This window comes from Camarhynchus parvulus, chromosome 6 (assembly GCF_901933205.1).
Source record: "Camarhynchus parvulus chromosome 6, STF_HiC, whole genome shotgun sequence".
Taxonomy (NCBI): Eukaryota; Metazoa; Chordata; class Aves; order Passeriformes; family Thraupidae; genus Camarhynchus; species Camarhynchus parvulus.
In genome coordinates, this window is record NC_044576.1 from 14899229 (window position 1) to 14916231 (window position 17003).

At 45.4% G+C, this 17003-nt stretch overlaps 1 protein-coding gene across 9 annotated transcripts in view; it reads left to right on the forward strand.

Moving 5' to 3' along the window:
• The first annotated feature begins 6050 nt into the window (after positions 1 to 6050).
• Positions 6051 to 17003, forward strand: part of CAMK2G (calcium/calmodulin dependent protein kinase II gamma) — a 117873-nt gene continuing 106920 nt past the window's right edge. For all 9 annotated transcript variants that reach the window (XM_030950648.1, XM_030950651.1, XM_030950654.1 and 6 more), the window contains exons 1-2: positions 6051 to 6359; positions 8224 to 8318. In XM_030950648.1, coding sequence (XP_030806508.1) covers positions 6295 to 6359; positions 8224 to 8318 — 160 coding nt within the window. In that variant the 5' untranslated portion in view covers positions 6051 to 6294. The remainder of the gene's footprint in view (positions 6360 to 8223; positions 8319 to 17003) is intronic.

The following is a 17003-nucleotide window of genomic DNA, read 5'->3' on the forward strand; positions in this document are numbered from 1 at the left end:
TTATTCAGCAGGGTATATGTATAATTCCATACAATATTTTACGTTGGTAGAGATATTTGGGATATAGGGAGAAATCTGTGTTCATCCTTTACGTAACAGTCATTGAGTCATGACATCTTGTTTAAACAAACAGTGTGAATCTTAAAATAGCCCTGAACATTCCACTGCGATGGCCATATTCAAATGAATGTTCAAGATGTTTCCCCACTATCGTATACCCACAGAGTAACCCTTCAGTGACAGCAGAGCTGCCTGGAGTCACTATTAAGCTAAACTGGGCACTGGTCATATGGATCTGTCCACTTCCTCTGGTGAAACTGGAAAATCTGTTTCTTTGTCATCCATTCACCAAAGGAGGCAACAGAAATTAAATGTTTTGAGGCTAAGCTCGTCTGATAGTGATTTTAGCATTCCTGTTACTGTTACTGGACAGTTATTAAAGGAGTTTGTGGAACATGACCTTGTTGCCATATAACTGGTGGGAAACCCTGCTCTTCACCCGATTAACAATTGACACTGGCCAGTTTCAAGAAGACAGAAGTGAAAACTTGGGATTTTTTACTGCATTATTATTAATTTTCTTATAGATACAGAACTAGAGGAAGTTCTTACTGCTCACATTATTTGTCCGGCTTTCATAATCCTTACTGTTTTCTATAGGGTCCTATGGATAAATTTCAAAGGATAATTTAGATGTGATAAAAGCATAGTATGTTGTCAAACTGATCAGTTAAGAGTAGCCAGCAGACACTGTAGCTCAGCATTCAAAAACTGTTTAGTGATGTCTCTCTAGCAAAGAAAGTTCCCAAGAAGAATCCGTAAAGGTGAGTCTTCTGGAGGTCACTCAGTTTCTAACCTAGAGCTCATGCTGTTATTGAAGGGACTTGGATTTTCATGAGATGAAGAACATAAAATCAGGCTGTTGTAGCCCATTCTGTATTGTTCTGTGGGTGATGTACTCAGCTCTTCCAGACTATCCATGTGTTGTCTTCCACTAGGCTTTGCCTATATTATATGTAGTTGTGCAGGAATCCATAACAGCTTGTGAAATCAGTCAATAAACCTGATATTGATCCCTTATTAAGGTAGGATAGGGTTCTAGATAAAAGATAGTGTGGAGTGAGCTTTTGCCAGTTAAATATGCAAAATGTGGACCAAATGCTTCCCCTTCCTAGCTGGGCACCTAGCCCGTGCTTCTGAAATCCAAAGCTGCAAGCTCTTCAAGCTGAGAGGAAAATACCTTGTGTCTAGGTGACTTGTTAAAATCCCAGGGAAAGGCATGTGCCCCCTTGGCTCACTAGTGGGGCTGGGGAAGCAGGCAGGCTGCCAGCAGGTACACAGAGCCTGTCCAGAGGCACCCAGGCACTGAGACTCTGCCAGACACAGCTGCCCCCACCTTGGCCTGAGCTCCTGGGGCAGTGACCCACAGCACTGAAGAGCAGAGATGTACAGAACAGGGCTGGCCACTTGGTCACACTACCTATACTGACCCTGTCTCGTAACAGTAGAAAGCACTCAGAGACATTAAAATAGAACAAATTTGCAATGAGATCAGGTTATATGTTTTATGAGCCATATAATTAACATGCGACACTCAGAGCCGTGGGATATTATTGACTTAAATAGCTTAGTAACTATCAAAAAGGATTAGGCGTTGACATGAAACAGAATAGCATGTGCACTGACACAAGCTAGGATCAAAATTACAGGGACTACCAATCCTGGTGCTTCAGGGCATAATTTGATCATCAGCTTGGGGTCAGGAGGAAAGCCAGTCTCTAATCAAGAAGCATGCAACATGGGCCATAGTTACATGGATTTCTTTATTGGCCTGCTTTGATTCCTTTCCCTTTTTCTTCTCTCTCTTCCTTTCATACCCTTCTCTTCCCCCTCTCTTACATTTATCATCTGGAATAGGTCACTACTGAAGACAAGACACTAAACTAGATGGATGGCTGAATAGTCCCTACTAATAGGGTAATTTAATATTTGCTTCTCTCCAGAACTCTATCGTTTATTTCAAATATAAATTTTATATTCATTCACTAAAAAGTTCCTCTCTTTCCAATCTTCTTTCTATGCATGCTACTTTTTATCAGCCTCACTTATAAATCCTCAGAGGTAGCAAATGAATGTCAGTTTGGGAGAAGGAAGAAAACAACCAGACACATTAAAGAAAATTGATTTTCATTGTAGATACTCAACAATGGCGTAAGTAAAAAAAAATTGAGATTTTTTAATAGCCAACATGAATGATCACCTTTGAAAATAAGGGGGCTTTCTTCAGTGAGCATGAATGTGAGTCCATGAACAGTAATGATAAAATGGTGCTTCATTTAGGTAACTCTGCTTTTTTTTTTTGTAGATTCAGAAACAAGATAATAGTTAAGAATTTCAAAACTTTTCCTCACCTGCCAAAATAGCTCTCATTTTAAGATTATGGAATATTTCACACAATTTAAGATGTTTGGATGTTTTCTTTTGCATTTTCATTTGTTATTATACTGAAGTAGTGTCAGGAAGCCCCACACAACAGCAGGGCAGGTTGAATTTTATGCCCTGTAATATCTCTGTGAGAGATAAGACCTACCTGGAGCTACTCACTTTAAAGAGACAGGCTGGAGAGCAGAGACATAAAGAGAAAATTGGCTGATTCTTTGTGGGACCCCAAGTTAATAGCAGAAATCCAGAAAATATGTTTAAAAAATATGCCTACTAATTTTCTTTACTGCATGTTTCTTTTTTGGTACTTGCTTTCAACCTCTTCAACTGATTTCTAACTCCACCCATTCTTACCCTTCCCAAGTCCTTTACTTTTGCTAACACCCTTTCTTCCTATCTGGTACTAGCCAGCACTGCTGCACTCAGCACATGGATACATGCTGCCCATGGGCTTGTTCAGCCTTGCTGGAAAGCTGCTATCATGCATCTTCTCCAGAATCCTTCCCATTTTCCACAGTGGTTTGAATTCCAGTTAGTGTCTGTGAAATATTTTTTTAGTCCTTCACTCTGCTTCCCTAAAGACCAATGCTTTTGTGTAATTGCCTTCCCACAGACATTCTTCAACATACCAAAGCTGACCTTAGGCTCCATGGACAGATGGGGCCTGATCCGAAGTCCATTAACATCAGAGGAAATGTCCATTTACGCCCATGGGCTTTGCATTAAATCCTTTGCATTTTACTTACTTTCTTTAGTGCCTCTTACTCAGCTCCAGTTATTAAAATCAGATTATTACCTCACAGATTCCTGACAGTTTAGACTACTGTATAAGCCAAACTGTGCTACTTCAAAGATAGAGACCAAAACTGCCTCTCTGCTAATGTGAAATCTGCAGCTGGCTAGTACTAAAGCAAAGCTTTACTTCGATTTCAATCCTGCATATAACTCAGGTCAGGATCTCACTGTTCATTAGCTCAATTTCCCATTACTAGTGCACAGGCTCTCAAAACCATTTCTTACTCTTCAGATATTTTCTGGTCCCTGCAACATTATTCTGACCAGGCACCATCCATATTCACCTCTGTTTGCAGTTTTGCTCTCAGTACAAGTAGACTGGAATGTCAGCCAGAACATCAATATTTCTTTCTGTTGACACAATACTCTCTTATCCATGTTGCCACCCCTCCTCCTGCTTCATTTTGTCTACATTCCTTTTAAAAACTCTACTCCCATAATTTAGTCTCCCACTCAGTACTTGGTTTAATCAAGTCTGTCACTCAATTTATATCCCACTTCTCACTTAACACAAGTTTCTCAGTTAGCAATCTGTTTCTGTAGCACTTGCTATGCAGAACACATGGTTAGCTTTTCTTTACACACTTGCTCCTCTGTTCCCTTTCCGATTTCCAGACCTCACTTTTCCTTGTAGCACTTGAAGATGAGAAATGTCCTCTCCTGTCTACCTCTTTTTACATTCATGTATTTTTATAAGACCACTGCTATCAGAGCTTCTTAAATATCATGGGGCAGAACATAGAATAGTCTGTGAGTCCAGTTAAAACTGCAGAATAGCTCTCAGTTTAGTACATAGCTTTAGATAAACCTCTCCCGTTGCTGTACTTTTTGGTCATGGCTCAGCTGCTTTCCTCTGCATAAAAGTAAGATTCACTCCCTCTGGCTGCTTATTCACTACAGCATGCTAAAATTTAGTCCTAATGCTCCACTCTCAGTTTTGTATTGTTGGAACAGAGCCCTGTTCCAGTTGCTCTGTGTATCTTAACATTGGGGAATGGGTTGCATGTTTCCTGATGACATCGCCTAGCTCAACCACAGCACAAACTCAACAGCTCACTTCTCCTGCACAAAGGACATCTAATGTCATTTTGGGTGGTGGAAATGCAGTGCTGGTTGTGTATCAGCAACATTGCCCATCTCTGTATATATAATCTCCCACTTGAATTTCATGTTATCAGCCAATTCCCCTGGTAAGGACCATGGGTTGTCAAACTGCTTTACTCCTTGGCTGCAACTGTTCTGTTAAAGAAACTGGTGGACCACCAAATGAGGTTGTTGGAACAGTTTTATCTTGGCAGGAGCCTGATCAACTGATACCTGTTGGCTGGATCATTTGTTGGTTCTCTGAATTATACAGCTGTGTCAGCAGGTTTCCAGGTTTAAATGCTGGCATGGTGTACAGACGCAGAATGCTGTTGTTTCATAATCACCTTCTAGAGGTATTGCTTTGTTGTAATGCTACTGTTACGTTGTCCTACTTTTGCTATCTACTTTCTGGATAGGAGGAGGGAATTTTTGCCCACTGCATCACTTCAGTGTAGTCTTTGCAGCACTGGGCTGGCTGCATTTAACTTGGAGACAGGGAGCAGGGCGGTTTATGCAGGTGGCTGCTGTCACTGCTTTTCATATGATTGAATAACATGATGATTTCATAGTCCAGACATGGCGCAGAAATATATGGTACTTATACAGTACTCTTAATTTTCAGATCAGTTTAATGCTACTCCTGGCTTATGGTACACTCATCTGTCTCTCTGAATGTTCTTAACACAGCTTGCACTCCCAGTCACGCAGGAGAGGCCAGTGCAGCCCTTCGCTCTCTGGCTGGATCAGTGACTGCCCTATATAAATCTGCATATTAAGCAGATTTGGCAATTGTTCAGACAGACTCACTTAAAGTAAAAGGAGAAAACAAACTTGCTTATGAAGGCACTGCTGCAGCACTCTCAGATGCTGTGCTAGTAGAGACAGCACATAGGCTGGTTTGTTTTCTTTTGTAGTTGGGAGACTGATGATTTCTGTTTGTCTTCTGCGTCCAAGTCCCATCACCATAAACCACGCGTGTGTGCGAATGCCGGTTCGCACTCTTAACAGTTTCAAGCCATTTCGCGTGTTACCGCTTTACCTCTGCACCAGATGGTTCATTTCCTCGGGGACTTCCACACGCGTCCCCAAGGTCGGGCAGCCTGACAGCGCTCGGGAGCACAGGGCCCAACTTTGAGGTGGATCCGCAGAAAGGCTTGAGGCCCCGCTTCCCCGGGTGGCGGGCGACAGCGCAGCGTGCCGGGCTCCCTCCGCCGGGCTCTGACTGCGGTCGGGACGGGCGGCGGCGGCCGGGAGCTGCCGCTTCTCCCTCCCCGTGCGCGGAGCGGCCGGAGAGAGCCGGGCGGCTGCTGCCGGCGGGCCGCGACACGCAGGGGCCGGGTGGCCCGGTGTTAGCCCCGCTGACGTGCACCCGGGGGAGGGCGGCGGCGGCGGCGGCTCCCTCTTCCCTCCCCTGCCGCCGCACGCAGGAAGCTTATCCGGCCGCGGCTGGCCCGGCGCCCCTCGCGCGGAGAATTAAGAGAAATACCCGGGTGCCCCCGGCCGGGGTCTGCTCCCGGCCGCCAGCGGAGCGCGTGGGGAGGGGGCGCGCCCGCCGCAGTCCGCCCGCCCTTGGCGCGGGGCGGGGGCGCTCACTGCAGTGCCCGCTCCGCGCCCGCGGGCGGGGGAGCGGCCGCGCCCCGGCTGCAGCCCCCGGCGGGCGACAGCGCTGCGGGCGCCCCGGGAGCGCCCCCGGCGGCCACACCCCGCGGCGGGCCGGGGCCGGCGGAGGGAGGGGGGCCGGCGCGGGGTGTCTCCGAGCCAGTTCTCGCGGTGCTGGCCAGGCTCAGCCTCCTTCCCCTCCCCGGCGAGCGGTGACTGTGCACGGCGGAGCGGGGAGCGCCGAGCCGGGCGCCGGGGAGCCCGCGCCGCCCCGCCGAGCCAGGAGGAAGGCCGCCGAGCAGCGCGCCGCCCGGCCCGTCCCCGCCGCCCTGCCCCATGCCCCAGCGACGCTGAGCCTCCCGCAGCCCGAACATGGCCACCACGGCAACGTGCACCCGCTTCACCGACGAGTACCAGCTCTACGAGGAGCTTGGCAAGTACGGAGCCTGCTGTGCGCCCCGCGCCGCGCCCCGCCGCCCGCCCCGGCCCCGGGACCCACTGGCGCTGCTCGGAGCACTGTGCCGGCGACCCGGCTCTCCCGGGAGCCGGAGAAGGATTAGCTGTCGGGCTGTAATCCTGTTCTCCAGCCCCCCGTCCACTCCAGCGGCATAGCCGCCGGAGGGGAAGGTGTTCCTGCCCTGCTGGGTCGCTCCGCCGCAGCTGGTGTCCCTGCAGCCTGTCTCGGGCTCCGCGCTCCTGTTGCACCCCTAGATTTTCTCTCTTCCTTCCTTTCCTTCCTCAGGACCCGGCTGCCCCGTTCTCCTTCCCACACCGTCTCCCAGCTGCACGTTGCCGTTCCCTGCAACTGTTTCTGCGCTGGGACGCGGCACTGTTACAGGCACTCCGCGATGCTTCAGTCCCCACTTCCTTGTCCCTGTGAAAGGACCAGGTGCTGCTGCACCGCGCTTCTCTTCCCTCCCCGCTTCCTCGCTTCTTCCCTCCCTCTCTCCGCACTTGTCTCCGCATTGGCAGACTTGCTGCTGCACCCTAGGACAGGGCTTTGCAGGGGAGCGCAGTTGGGCAGGAAAGCAGCGCAGAAAGGGCTAGAGTAGGATTATGGGGACAGTGCTTTCGTGGGTGCTACTGCTCGCTCCCTCCCTTCCTGCACCAACTGCTGGGCTCTGCTGCATCTCTTCTCTCCAGCCCGGTGTCCCTGTCCCTCCCCAGGCTGCTGCAGCTGTGTGTCACCAAGCCCGGGCCCCAGTGCTGGTGCTCACCTTGATGCTCATTGGTTTGTATGTAGAGGTTGAGGAAGGGGATAAAAAGGCAAGACTCCGCAGTATTGGAAGGATTGAAGCTATTTTAGGCTCCCTGTAGGACTGACTGTCTGTGGGGCCCTTGTGCAGCTTCTGTTCCCCTCTCTCATAGTTGAAACATAGACATTTGTCCCTAGACATGGGTTTGCATTCCTGATCTGAAGGACTTGGAATTTTCTGCTAGTTTTCTCATATTTGTCCTTTCCCCTTTTCAGATCTTTCTTGTAAACCTAGTTGTTGTTCTTTACCTGCCATGTTTTTTGGGTTTTTTTTGTTGTTGTTTTTAAAAAATAAGGGGCTGTTTCCAAGTGTTAATTGTGTAGTCCTGTAGATTTTCAGTCTCTGTCTTTTCACCTTGGTCTCTTGTATTTACTCTTTTTCCTCACAGAAATCCTTCTTCCCTCTCTCTCAGACCTCTTCTCCAAGAGTAATTCTCTTTGGAATAGTTATAATAATGTCAATATTTCCAGCTTGAGGAAATGTAGAAAGCCTTGTAGTTTTCTACTCACTTCATTAGTAGGTACATGTGTATCCCCATTTTGCAAGTAGGTTGATGGATATAAGAGAACTAGTAACTTCTGCAAAGTGTTGTAACGTTTTTGTGACTGAGCTTGCGCTTGAGCATGGGAGACACGACTCCTGGGTTTGTGCTGTGATTGCTGGGGATGCTGTATCTGGGAGATGGCCTTACCCCAGCTAGTGTTTGCAGCACTGTTTAGGGCTGTTTGTCTCTTGTTTATCAATCCCTTCATGTCCTGTTTCTGTGCCTGTATGGTCTCTCTCTCCCCACACAGTGTGCTCTTCCTACTGCACTGTCTGTGAGGGAGCTTGAGGAGTCTTCAGGAGACTTGAGTACCATATAGACTTATTAAGTTTTTTGCTGATCAGACAGCATACATTGTTCGTCAGATTCCCAGGTGTTGTGTCCCTCCTCTGTATGTCTTCTGCCCTCTCCTTAATTTGGTCCATGCTGGGAACAGGAATTGTTGCTATTACAGTTTCATTTTCAGTTTCATACCACCTACCCTCTTTATTTTTCTTCCAGGGGAGCCTTCTCTGTGGTCCGCAGATGTGTAAAGAAAAATTCTTCACAGGAATATGCTGCAAAAATCATCAACACCAAAAAACTGTCAGCCAGAGGTTAGTGTCTCTATCTACCTTTCTTCCCTATATTAGTAGGAAAATACTTCACTGGAGTTGAGGCTGTAATAAATTTAAGAGATCTGGAGTAGCTTGTTTCAGTCATTATTTTTAGGCATTTCAAAATAATTGAGTTGTGTGGCAAAGAGGAGCCTGAAATAAGGTAGTGTGGGATGATAGAAGAATTCCTGTGTCTGGAAATGGATACTCTGTAAAGTGATGTTGTCTTTTTTCTTCTTGAGATCTTTCTTCTTCAACCTGAGCTAGAGGTAGATTCATCTATGTGTGTGTCTGTACCAATCACTCATAATAAAGAGAAGTGTTGCAGACTTATTTTGCTGAATGTCTTTTTTACCTAGGAGATCTGTCTTACCAGAACAGATGTGATTATTTTTTTTGAAAGATAGATGCTATATGCCTTGCTCCTTTCGTGCTGTAGTTAAAGGTGGTGTGTTTGGAAGCTAAAAAGTCTGCATTCAATGGCAGAAATATGTTGGATGGAGAAATCTTGCCTATTTGACTTCTCAGCATATTAGAACAAGGGGCTTGTGCTTTTATTACTCCTGGAGACTTACAGAACCTGAAGTGAGACTGTAGTGTTTTGTAGAGAAAAAAATCTAACTCTTCCAAGCTGTGAGTCTTTTGCTTCCCAGGGACATAGGTATGCATAAAGGGTAGTAGGCCATCTAGAATGAGGGGAATGTGCATCCTCTAATGTGTAGGGAATCACTACAGGGATTGCGTGAGTGGGGTGGAGGGGTGAGGGGGAGAATGAGAGAAATTGACCTGCAATGAAAGATGCTGAAAACAGGGATTGCAACAAGTTGAGATGCCAGAGGCAACTGTTTCTAGAAAAGGTGAGCAAGAAGAGCTGTAAGAGATTTCACAAAACTAATGTATGAAGCCCTTGACTATCTTACTAGTTGACTAGAGGGCTTAGTAGGGGGGTTGACTGAGAAATGAAAAGGAAAAGCATGAGGAGAAAGCAAATGATCTTGAGAAATGATTTAGAAGTGAATAATGTTGTATCTAATCCTTACAAAAAAGAAAAATAGAATATGTATTCTCCTTTTTGCCAGAATATGAAATGTGATGATAAGAGCAGAAGACAGCTTGAAGAATAGTGAAGAATTTCCATTTATTGTAGTTTGTGTGGTTTGCATGAAGTAGTAGTGTCAGCGGTAGTGTGCTGTGAAGCAGTGATTTTTTCTTTAGGTTTTTTGTGTGTTTTTTTTTTTTTTTTTTTTTTTTTTTTTTTTTTTTTACTTCTGGAAGCAAGAATATCTGCTAAGGTGTTTAGTATTTAGCCTGAGAGGGGGGCCAAGCAGTGGAGCCCTGGATTGTTAATGAAGTGGCTGCAGATCTTTTGAGAATCAGCGTCCCCTCAATGGTCACGTGACAGTGCCTGCTGATGTAGGTGGGATATCCAATCTCTTGAGTTCAAAATTAGTTCAACTTAATATGGGAGAGGTCTGAAGAGTGGCTTTGCTTTGCTGACGGCCATTAATGCCGTGTCTGCTCCCCAGACTTCCCTGTCCATCCTGTGGTGAGGACTAAAGCTCAGGAGAGCCATTTCTCAGATGTTAGTGGACACCAGGCTGCTTGGAGAAGGGAAGGGCTGTTTGATAAACTGATCATGAAGGTTAAACCTTTATTGTACAAGGGACAGGGTATTGAAGTTAGCTCTGGAGATAAGAAAAATGGGGAAAAATGCATGCTGAACATAGTTGAAAATTCAAAAATGTATTAGCTGAAGGCCAAAACTCTCAGAAAAACTGATTGAGTCAGTTTTCAAGTGTTTGGTCATTTAATGAGTTACAGAGGGAGAAATGCATAGATTCTAATTGTTTTTTGTCGTAAGGTGATGACAATTTAATGACCCAACAAGTAGGAAAAGTAAGTATGGGTGAGTATAGGCTATGTTTTGATCTATACTTACTATTTAGACATCATACCCTCCTATAAATAAAATACATTGAGGCTGCTAGCCTAGTCCTTAGCTACTCAACTCAAGGCAGCTGGCAATGATATACTTCAAAACATATTGGTTAGGTAGGGTAAATGTGAGGAGAACCAAGAAAGAAAATGTGTGTTTCTGCTACTACAGAGGAGTATCAGAAACAAGGTACTGATCAGGTTGTGTTGAAGTTTTAACTGAGAACTGAGGAATCTGTGAAAAGTGGATGGTGACTTTAGCTGAATATGTAGGTTCCTCAGTTATTCCAGCTGTGTTTGCTGAGAGCTCAAGGGGTAAGAACAAAAAGTACTTATAGTAAAAGACCTGAGTATTTTGATAGGAAGTTAGTGAATTCACCTTGGAATAGGTGTCTAAAACATCGAAGGAGAAATGTGTGCTATTTACACATTGCAGCTGTAAATCAGTGACTGGGGAGATTCAATTCAGCAACCTGAAAAGGAAAGTCTTGGGAAAAGGCGTTTTAGAAAGCTGTCTCCCTAAGGAGCAGAATTATGGTGTTAATTCTGCAGCATCTTGGATATGTGTTCCCTGATGTGTTCTTTCCCCAAGCTGGCACTTCTCCTTGGGCTGTCCATGTCTCTGCCCATCAGTGCCTCTGTCCAGGGCTCTCCTGTGCACCCAGCTGCATGCTGTCCATTGTGCAGGGTAACCCACCCTCCTGCCCTTCCTCTCACCCTGCTGGTTTTCTTCTAGGCATGGTCAGAGCGCCAGAATATTCCCTTATTGTGGGGACAACCAGCCCCTCTCCAATTTAAGCATAGGTACATTTAACATTTTATACTATCTCTAGCAGAATTTGAACCTGTATGGACACCTGATGCAGTAACTGCTACTTCAAGAGTCAGCATCTTGCTGCTGCTGCAAAGTACAGCCCATAGCTGCTTCACAGAAGTTTTGCCTGCTGTAGTGCTTTCCTTGAATCTGTTCAAGGCAATGGTAACAGAGCCTTGCTCTCCTCCTGCAGTACTTCTTGTTACCTTTGTTTTTCAAGACTTGGGATGAAGAAATACTAGATAACTAACTGGGAAGTGCTGAAAAGCTTACTGTATGTGGCTGAAAAGGAGGAAGAGGAATGCTTCAGGGTGAATTATATGCAATGAAAGACTTGAAGAGGCATGGTGTTTCTCTGTGAAAGCAAGGAGGATGGACAGAGTGCTGGTCCTAACAGCTTCAGTCTAGTAAACGTCACCCAGCATAAAATACCAAGTCAGCAGTTGAGAGGAGTCTCTTTTTTATATTGTCTGTGATTTTTGGACGCCTATTCTCTTTTTTAATAAGTTTTGTTAGTAAGAGCTGGTCTAAATTAAAATTCATATTTTGGCTTTAGTGAAGTATTTGCTATTATTCATGTTGTGTTGATGCTAAAGTCTGCCCAGTGAAGACCATGCCAAGAAGTGTAATGTTAAATAGGGTCCAAATGCTTATGGAAAGGGAAAGGAACTTCACCTTAGTCAGCGTTCAGCTGACATATAAGAGCAGTTGTTATTACACATGGAGGAAATACAATGCTTCAGTCATCTGAAATTCCTATGGGATTGAATGCACAGACTTTTACCAGCACTATGGGTTGAGGGAAGTAATAACTGTAATTTTTTTGAAAGTTGTCTTGTGGCTTTCAGCAGAATACTTTTTGAACGTGAAAATTCATAGCAAGTAGTGCTACAGTGAAGTTCAAATAAAGTAAAATTACTTGCAGTGATCAAAAGATCAAGAGAGAAGCAGCAGCTTCAGTAGCAGTAGGGAGATATCCCCAATTTAACTTGCTAGCATGTACTTCAAGAGAGAGTCTGGCTTTTGAAAGAGGTAGGCAGAGCTTTAGGATTTGACAATTTTTAGGATGTTTTTTATACCAAATAGTATTTAGTGATCCTGCCACCACCTGTAGTATTTTTGCCCTCTTTTTAGGTGCAGAAGGAAAAATCTCTGTGTATTACATCTATTGCTAAATTTAATTTGCTGTTGAAAATCTGTATCTTTTAACTCTGGCAAGTGACATCTCCTGATGAATGAATTAAAATAGCTGTCTTGTAAGTTAGTCCACTTCACTGTCCTTGCTGTGGCTTTGCTTTTGAATATGAAATAGAGGTGGTTTCTCTCCCTGTTTTTCATCTTTCCAAATTTGTAAACCAGATAAAAATTTGCAGTCTACCGAGTTATTTTGTTGTTGTTTCTGTAGGAGATTATGTGGATTGTGGGAGGAGCAGGGAATTACTTCTGTGTATCAAACCCCAACAGGAAAAAAACACTCTTTATACTTCCAACACTGCTATTTTCCCACACCACTATTGTCCGGGCTTTTGGTTCTGTAGTGGTTGCTGATTTGGGCTTTACAATATGTTTTGTTGAAAGTGTCAGCAGTAGTTCCCCTGGACACTAAAACCTTGAGCTTGAATGCTGCAGAGGAAGTTTAGCAGTATCAGTCCCTAACATCTTTCTTGATCTGGTCTGTACGTGTTCCTAGCTGCTGCTTGCATTAAAACTCCCTTGGCCTGCTCTTGGGGCTGTCAGGTTTCCAGTCTCTGTGGGGCAGTGCACGCTGCTGGAATTGGCTGTGTGCAGGCGTGCAGGCTGCTGCACTGCAGCGGGGCCACCAGCTCTGCTGGGGCAGGCGAGCCCAGCACCCGCTCACAGGGGGCTCAAGTGCAAAGCCAGACTCACAGAGAAATGTCCTGTCATGGGTGTCCTCTATGTGTTCCTGTGTTTGCAGGCTGAGGACAAATGTCCTGTCTTGCAGAGGATGGCAAATCAAACTGTGTCTGCTCAGCCGTACTTGCTGAGCAGCCAAATCAGCTCCAGTCATTTGGTTTGGGAGAGAAGCTTTCCTTCCTGCAGCATAGGCTGAGTGAAGAGCTTTCCTGCGCCCCAGCTCCACCCCATGCCTCCCCTTTGCTGTGTGCAGAAGTCTGAGAGATGCTGGGAGCATATATAGCAGACCAGCTGCAGTGGGTTGGAAATTTTTTGGAGGTCTTTGCACACATGGAGGGAAGCAGAGAGCAGAGTGCTGCACACCTCCCAGAGCAGTGTATGAGGCTGGGAACTGCCTGGTGGCGTGACTGTAAGAGTCTGGGTGCTTGGGATGGGGGCTGCAGGGGAGGAATCAGTTAGTGGAGTGGGCTTGTGGGGAGCAAGCAGCTGAACTCTTCACTCTGCACCACAGCACACAAGTGCAGCAGGGGCTGGTGGTGAGGCTGCTCAGCTGATGTTAGAAACAGCAGCCCTTTACCTCCCACCAGCAGCCTGCCTTCCCCTGTTCTTCCTACCTGCCTCTGCTTGCAGTCCCCTGCATAGGGGAAGAGGGGTTCATATAGTTTATATATACCAGTGTGGGAAATTTCATTGGAAGAAGTGTTTGGAGAAGAGGAGGGCTTGTGCCAAAGAGGAGACCCTGACCTTGGAGGAGAGGTTGGACCTGGGAACTTAGTGGGGGCTGCTGAGGGTCGGCTTGGCTTTTTGCCTGCCCCAACATATCAGTACAGGCAGGAAAATGCCCTGGTGTGAGAGCCAGCAGAGATTGTTGGGGGGTGAGCGGTGGAAACCTTGCTTTACTGTGGCTCACTATGGCTGGAAGCTGGCTTCCTCCCACTGTGGATGTTAGTGATGGTTGGGGTTACCCCAGGTTGCCTCTCAGTTTACGCTGTATATTTTATAAAGGAGCTGGAACAGAGCAGACAGGATTTCAGCTTGTGTCTGTCTTCTCAGTGGTCACATTGAGTATTAAATTTCCGGCATTAACAATGGGGGGGGGGAAGTGGGCACACAGATTGGGCAGGAATTCCTACTGCCTCTGCACGAGGTCAGAGAAAGGAGCTTGGTGAGAGAGTCAGGTTTCTTGTTTTCCCAATATAAACTGGATTTGTGTATGGCAGAAATGTGATTAGACTAACTCCTGCACGTGTCCCAAAGCCCTTGGCTCTAGAGCATTTACTCTGATCAGCCAGCCATGGTTGAAATATTTGTAGGTGTCCCTACGGTGAAGAGCAGGGTGTTGAGCAGCCTGTAGATACTTTGGGTAAGGAGAGCTACTTTGAGTTCTTGTAAGAAGGATCCAGTGAAAAAACTATTTACTTTTTTCTGCAGTGTATCACAGAGATTTCACTGTCTCCAAATTTAATCCTTCTCTGGACAGTAGCAAAATCATCACTAGCAGAGGGGGATTCATCTGTGGATCAGAAAGAAATTTTTAAAGAGTGCCCTCCTTCCCAGCAATGGGTTAGCACCACTGTTCCACTGTTTTAAGGGAGGACTATGACAATATTTTTGTTCCTTTCCATGCCCTGCAAGTATTCTAGTTATTCTTGCCCTCCAGATTGGGTGAAGACAGTTTTTAAAAGGGAACCATGCTAATGCAAAAATTTCTCTCCACTGTGCTGTTTATGAGCGCAACCCTGACAATGAAGGCATCACACCCCACTTTTTCTGACCTGTCACCTGTTTTAGTATTTCAGATGTTTCTTTTTGTTTCCTCTGTTCTTGAAATCTCCTGATTTTTACCAACATAACTGATGTAAAAAAGCCTCACATTCATTTGCTGGTGTTTGCCTATGAAGTGAACTATTGCTGTTGGCTTGGTTGGGCGAAGAGGGCAATATTGCCTGGCACCAGGGTCACCATAGGAAGGAAGCCTTGAATGCTGTAAAAAAGAAATGTGGAGTATCTCACATCATTGTGTGCTTGTCTGCAACTGAAGTGATGTCAGTGCTCAGAATAGTTATCTTTGAGAAAACAGAGGTGCACTGATTTCTGGGTAAATGCATCTTTAAAATTTTGAGTTGCTCACTAGATGTTTTGGGATTGTTTTTTTTTAGTGTATGGAGGAAATGTGACCCTGTAACTTCAACCGCAGTAGTTGCTGCTGATCCTTACGACAATAAGCTTAATGCTTCAAAAATTGGGGCCCTATGAATTAGGCTGACATCATGTTCCTTTTTATACCTTATTAAATTTAAGTACCACTTTATACTTTGGTAACATCTAAGTACCACTTTATACTTTGGTAACATCTCCCCAAACATTCTGGTATTGCTGCCTGCATGATTTTGGAGAACAGTTGCAGAATACCTCTGAACAAATGGGCTGGCAGTATCTTAGAAGTAAGCTTTCTGAACACTAAGGGTAACCAAAGATAAGTGGAGCATAGATTTAATGTTCTGCTGAAACTGAGTCTATAGTTGTTAGATTTTATTTCCTTGTAGCTTTTTTCACCTTTTACACTTCATCTGCCTTTCTTTCCTTATTAATTTTGAGTTCAGTTTGAGTGTTCATTTGTTTCTCATGGATCAGTTACTTTAACCTATAATTATATTAATTTATAATGCTTTGATTGAAAATAGCCCGTTAGTAATGCTGCTTTACTCTCCTTCCCTCCCAGAGAATATTGTACAATTTCTGTTGCTCCCACAATTTAGATGACCAGACTGGGAAGTGTGGATGTTGGTGCAAACGGCTGATTACTCCTGTCTGAGACTAATACAGAGATGCCAGGAGAGCTGGTCAATGTTGTACCTTGCCTTTTTCTGATGGAATCAGGAGAGGAGGAGATGACCGTGTGGCTTTACTTCTGGTGTCAGGATCTGTCTCACTCTGCTCCTGGCAGAGCCAGAGAGAGAATTCCCCATCTCTGAGATGTGAGTTGAGTAAATGCGATGACATTTCAGAGAAATGTGTGCGTATAACTTTCGCGTTCTGTTCCTGAGAGCACGAGTTACATGTGTCTCTGGTGACCCCCTGTCCTGCTGCTCCGTCCAAAGTTCCCGTCCTGAGTTAGCTGTTGTCCAAGCCTCCACAGCCATGAGCCCTTGTCTTACCTGTGCCTGGAGTGTGCTTACCTGTGACGCTGGGACAAGTCCAGGTTACTGTGGTGCTTCAGAGAAGGTTGCTAGCTAATCTTTTCTCTTTGCTAGAAGCCACAGGTGATTTCACTGTTAAACACAAAACTTTACTCTCTGGGACAGCAAAGGTAGCATTTTTGGGATAGCAAAGCTATTATTTGTGTGATTCTGTCAGAGTCCCAAAAATTGAGCTGAGAATTGTCTCAGGCATTGTGGGAATGAAGACACAGTTAATTTTAAAGAAAAACAAAGGCCATGTAAACTTATCTCTAAGGAAGGACTGTGCTTGCGAAGATGAGCCTGGGAGCAGCCATAGCTCTTTGAAGGCCTACGAGCCAAAGGCTCAATGGCAGATCAGGCAGGGAGTGGCAGCCTGCCTGCTGTGGCAGAGCTGCTGGGTTATCTCTGGGGGCTGCTGCTGTGATGACAGTGGCAAACAGGGACTGAAAAATTTACCAGATGCATGTGAGCCAAAGGGTTAAACTTTCTCATAGGAGAGAAGGGAGGGGAGGAGAGTGAGTGATGAATTAACGAAGGACAGTATCCTAGTGAGAAATACCAGGCTTACTTTCCTATACTACTGGGATGGCAGGGGGGAATGCAGACTGGCATTCCTCCTCCAGTCTAAACTCTGAGCAACACTGCCCTGATAGATTTCCTCTTTGAAGAGAGAGTGAATGCACCCTCCTTTCACTGCATAAGTCATTGGGATTTGCATTGCTTTGGCAGGTGGAAAGTAAGAAGTGGAAAAAGATGGTCTCTCTTTTTTAGTCGTTTTTCTCCCTATTCCCTATACTTACAAGTAAGTCTAGTTCTTTACTTTGTGCTTTGAGATTTTCTACACTAGAGTTCGTGGAAATCAAGTTTCAGTGTTGCCTG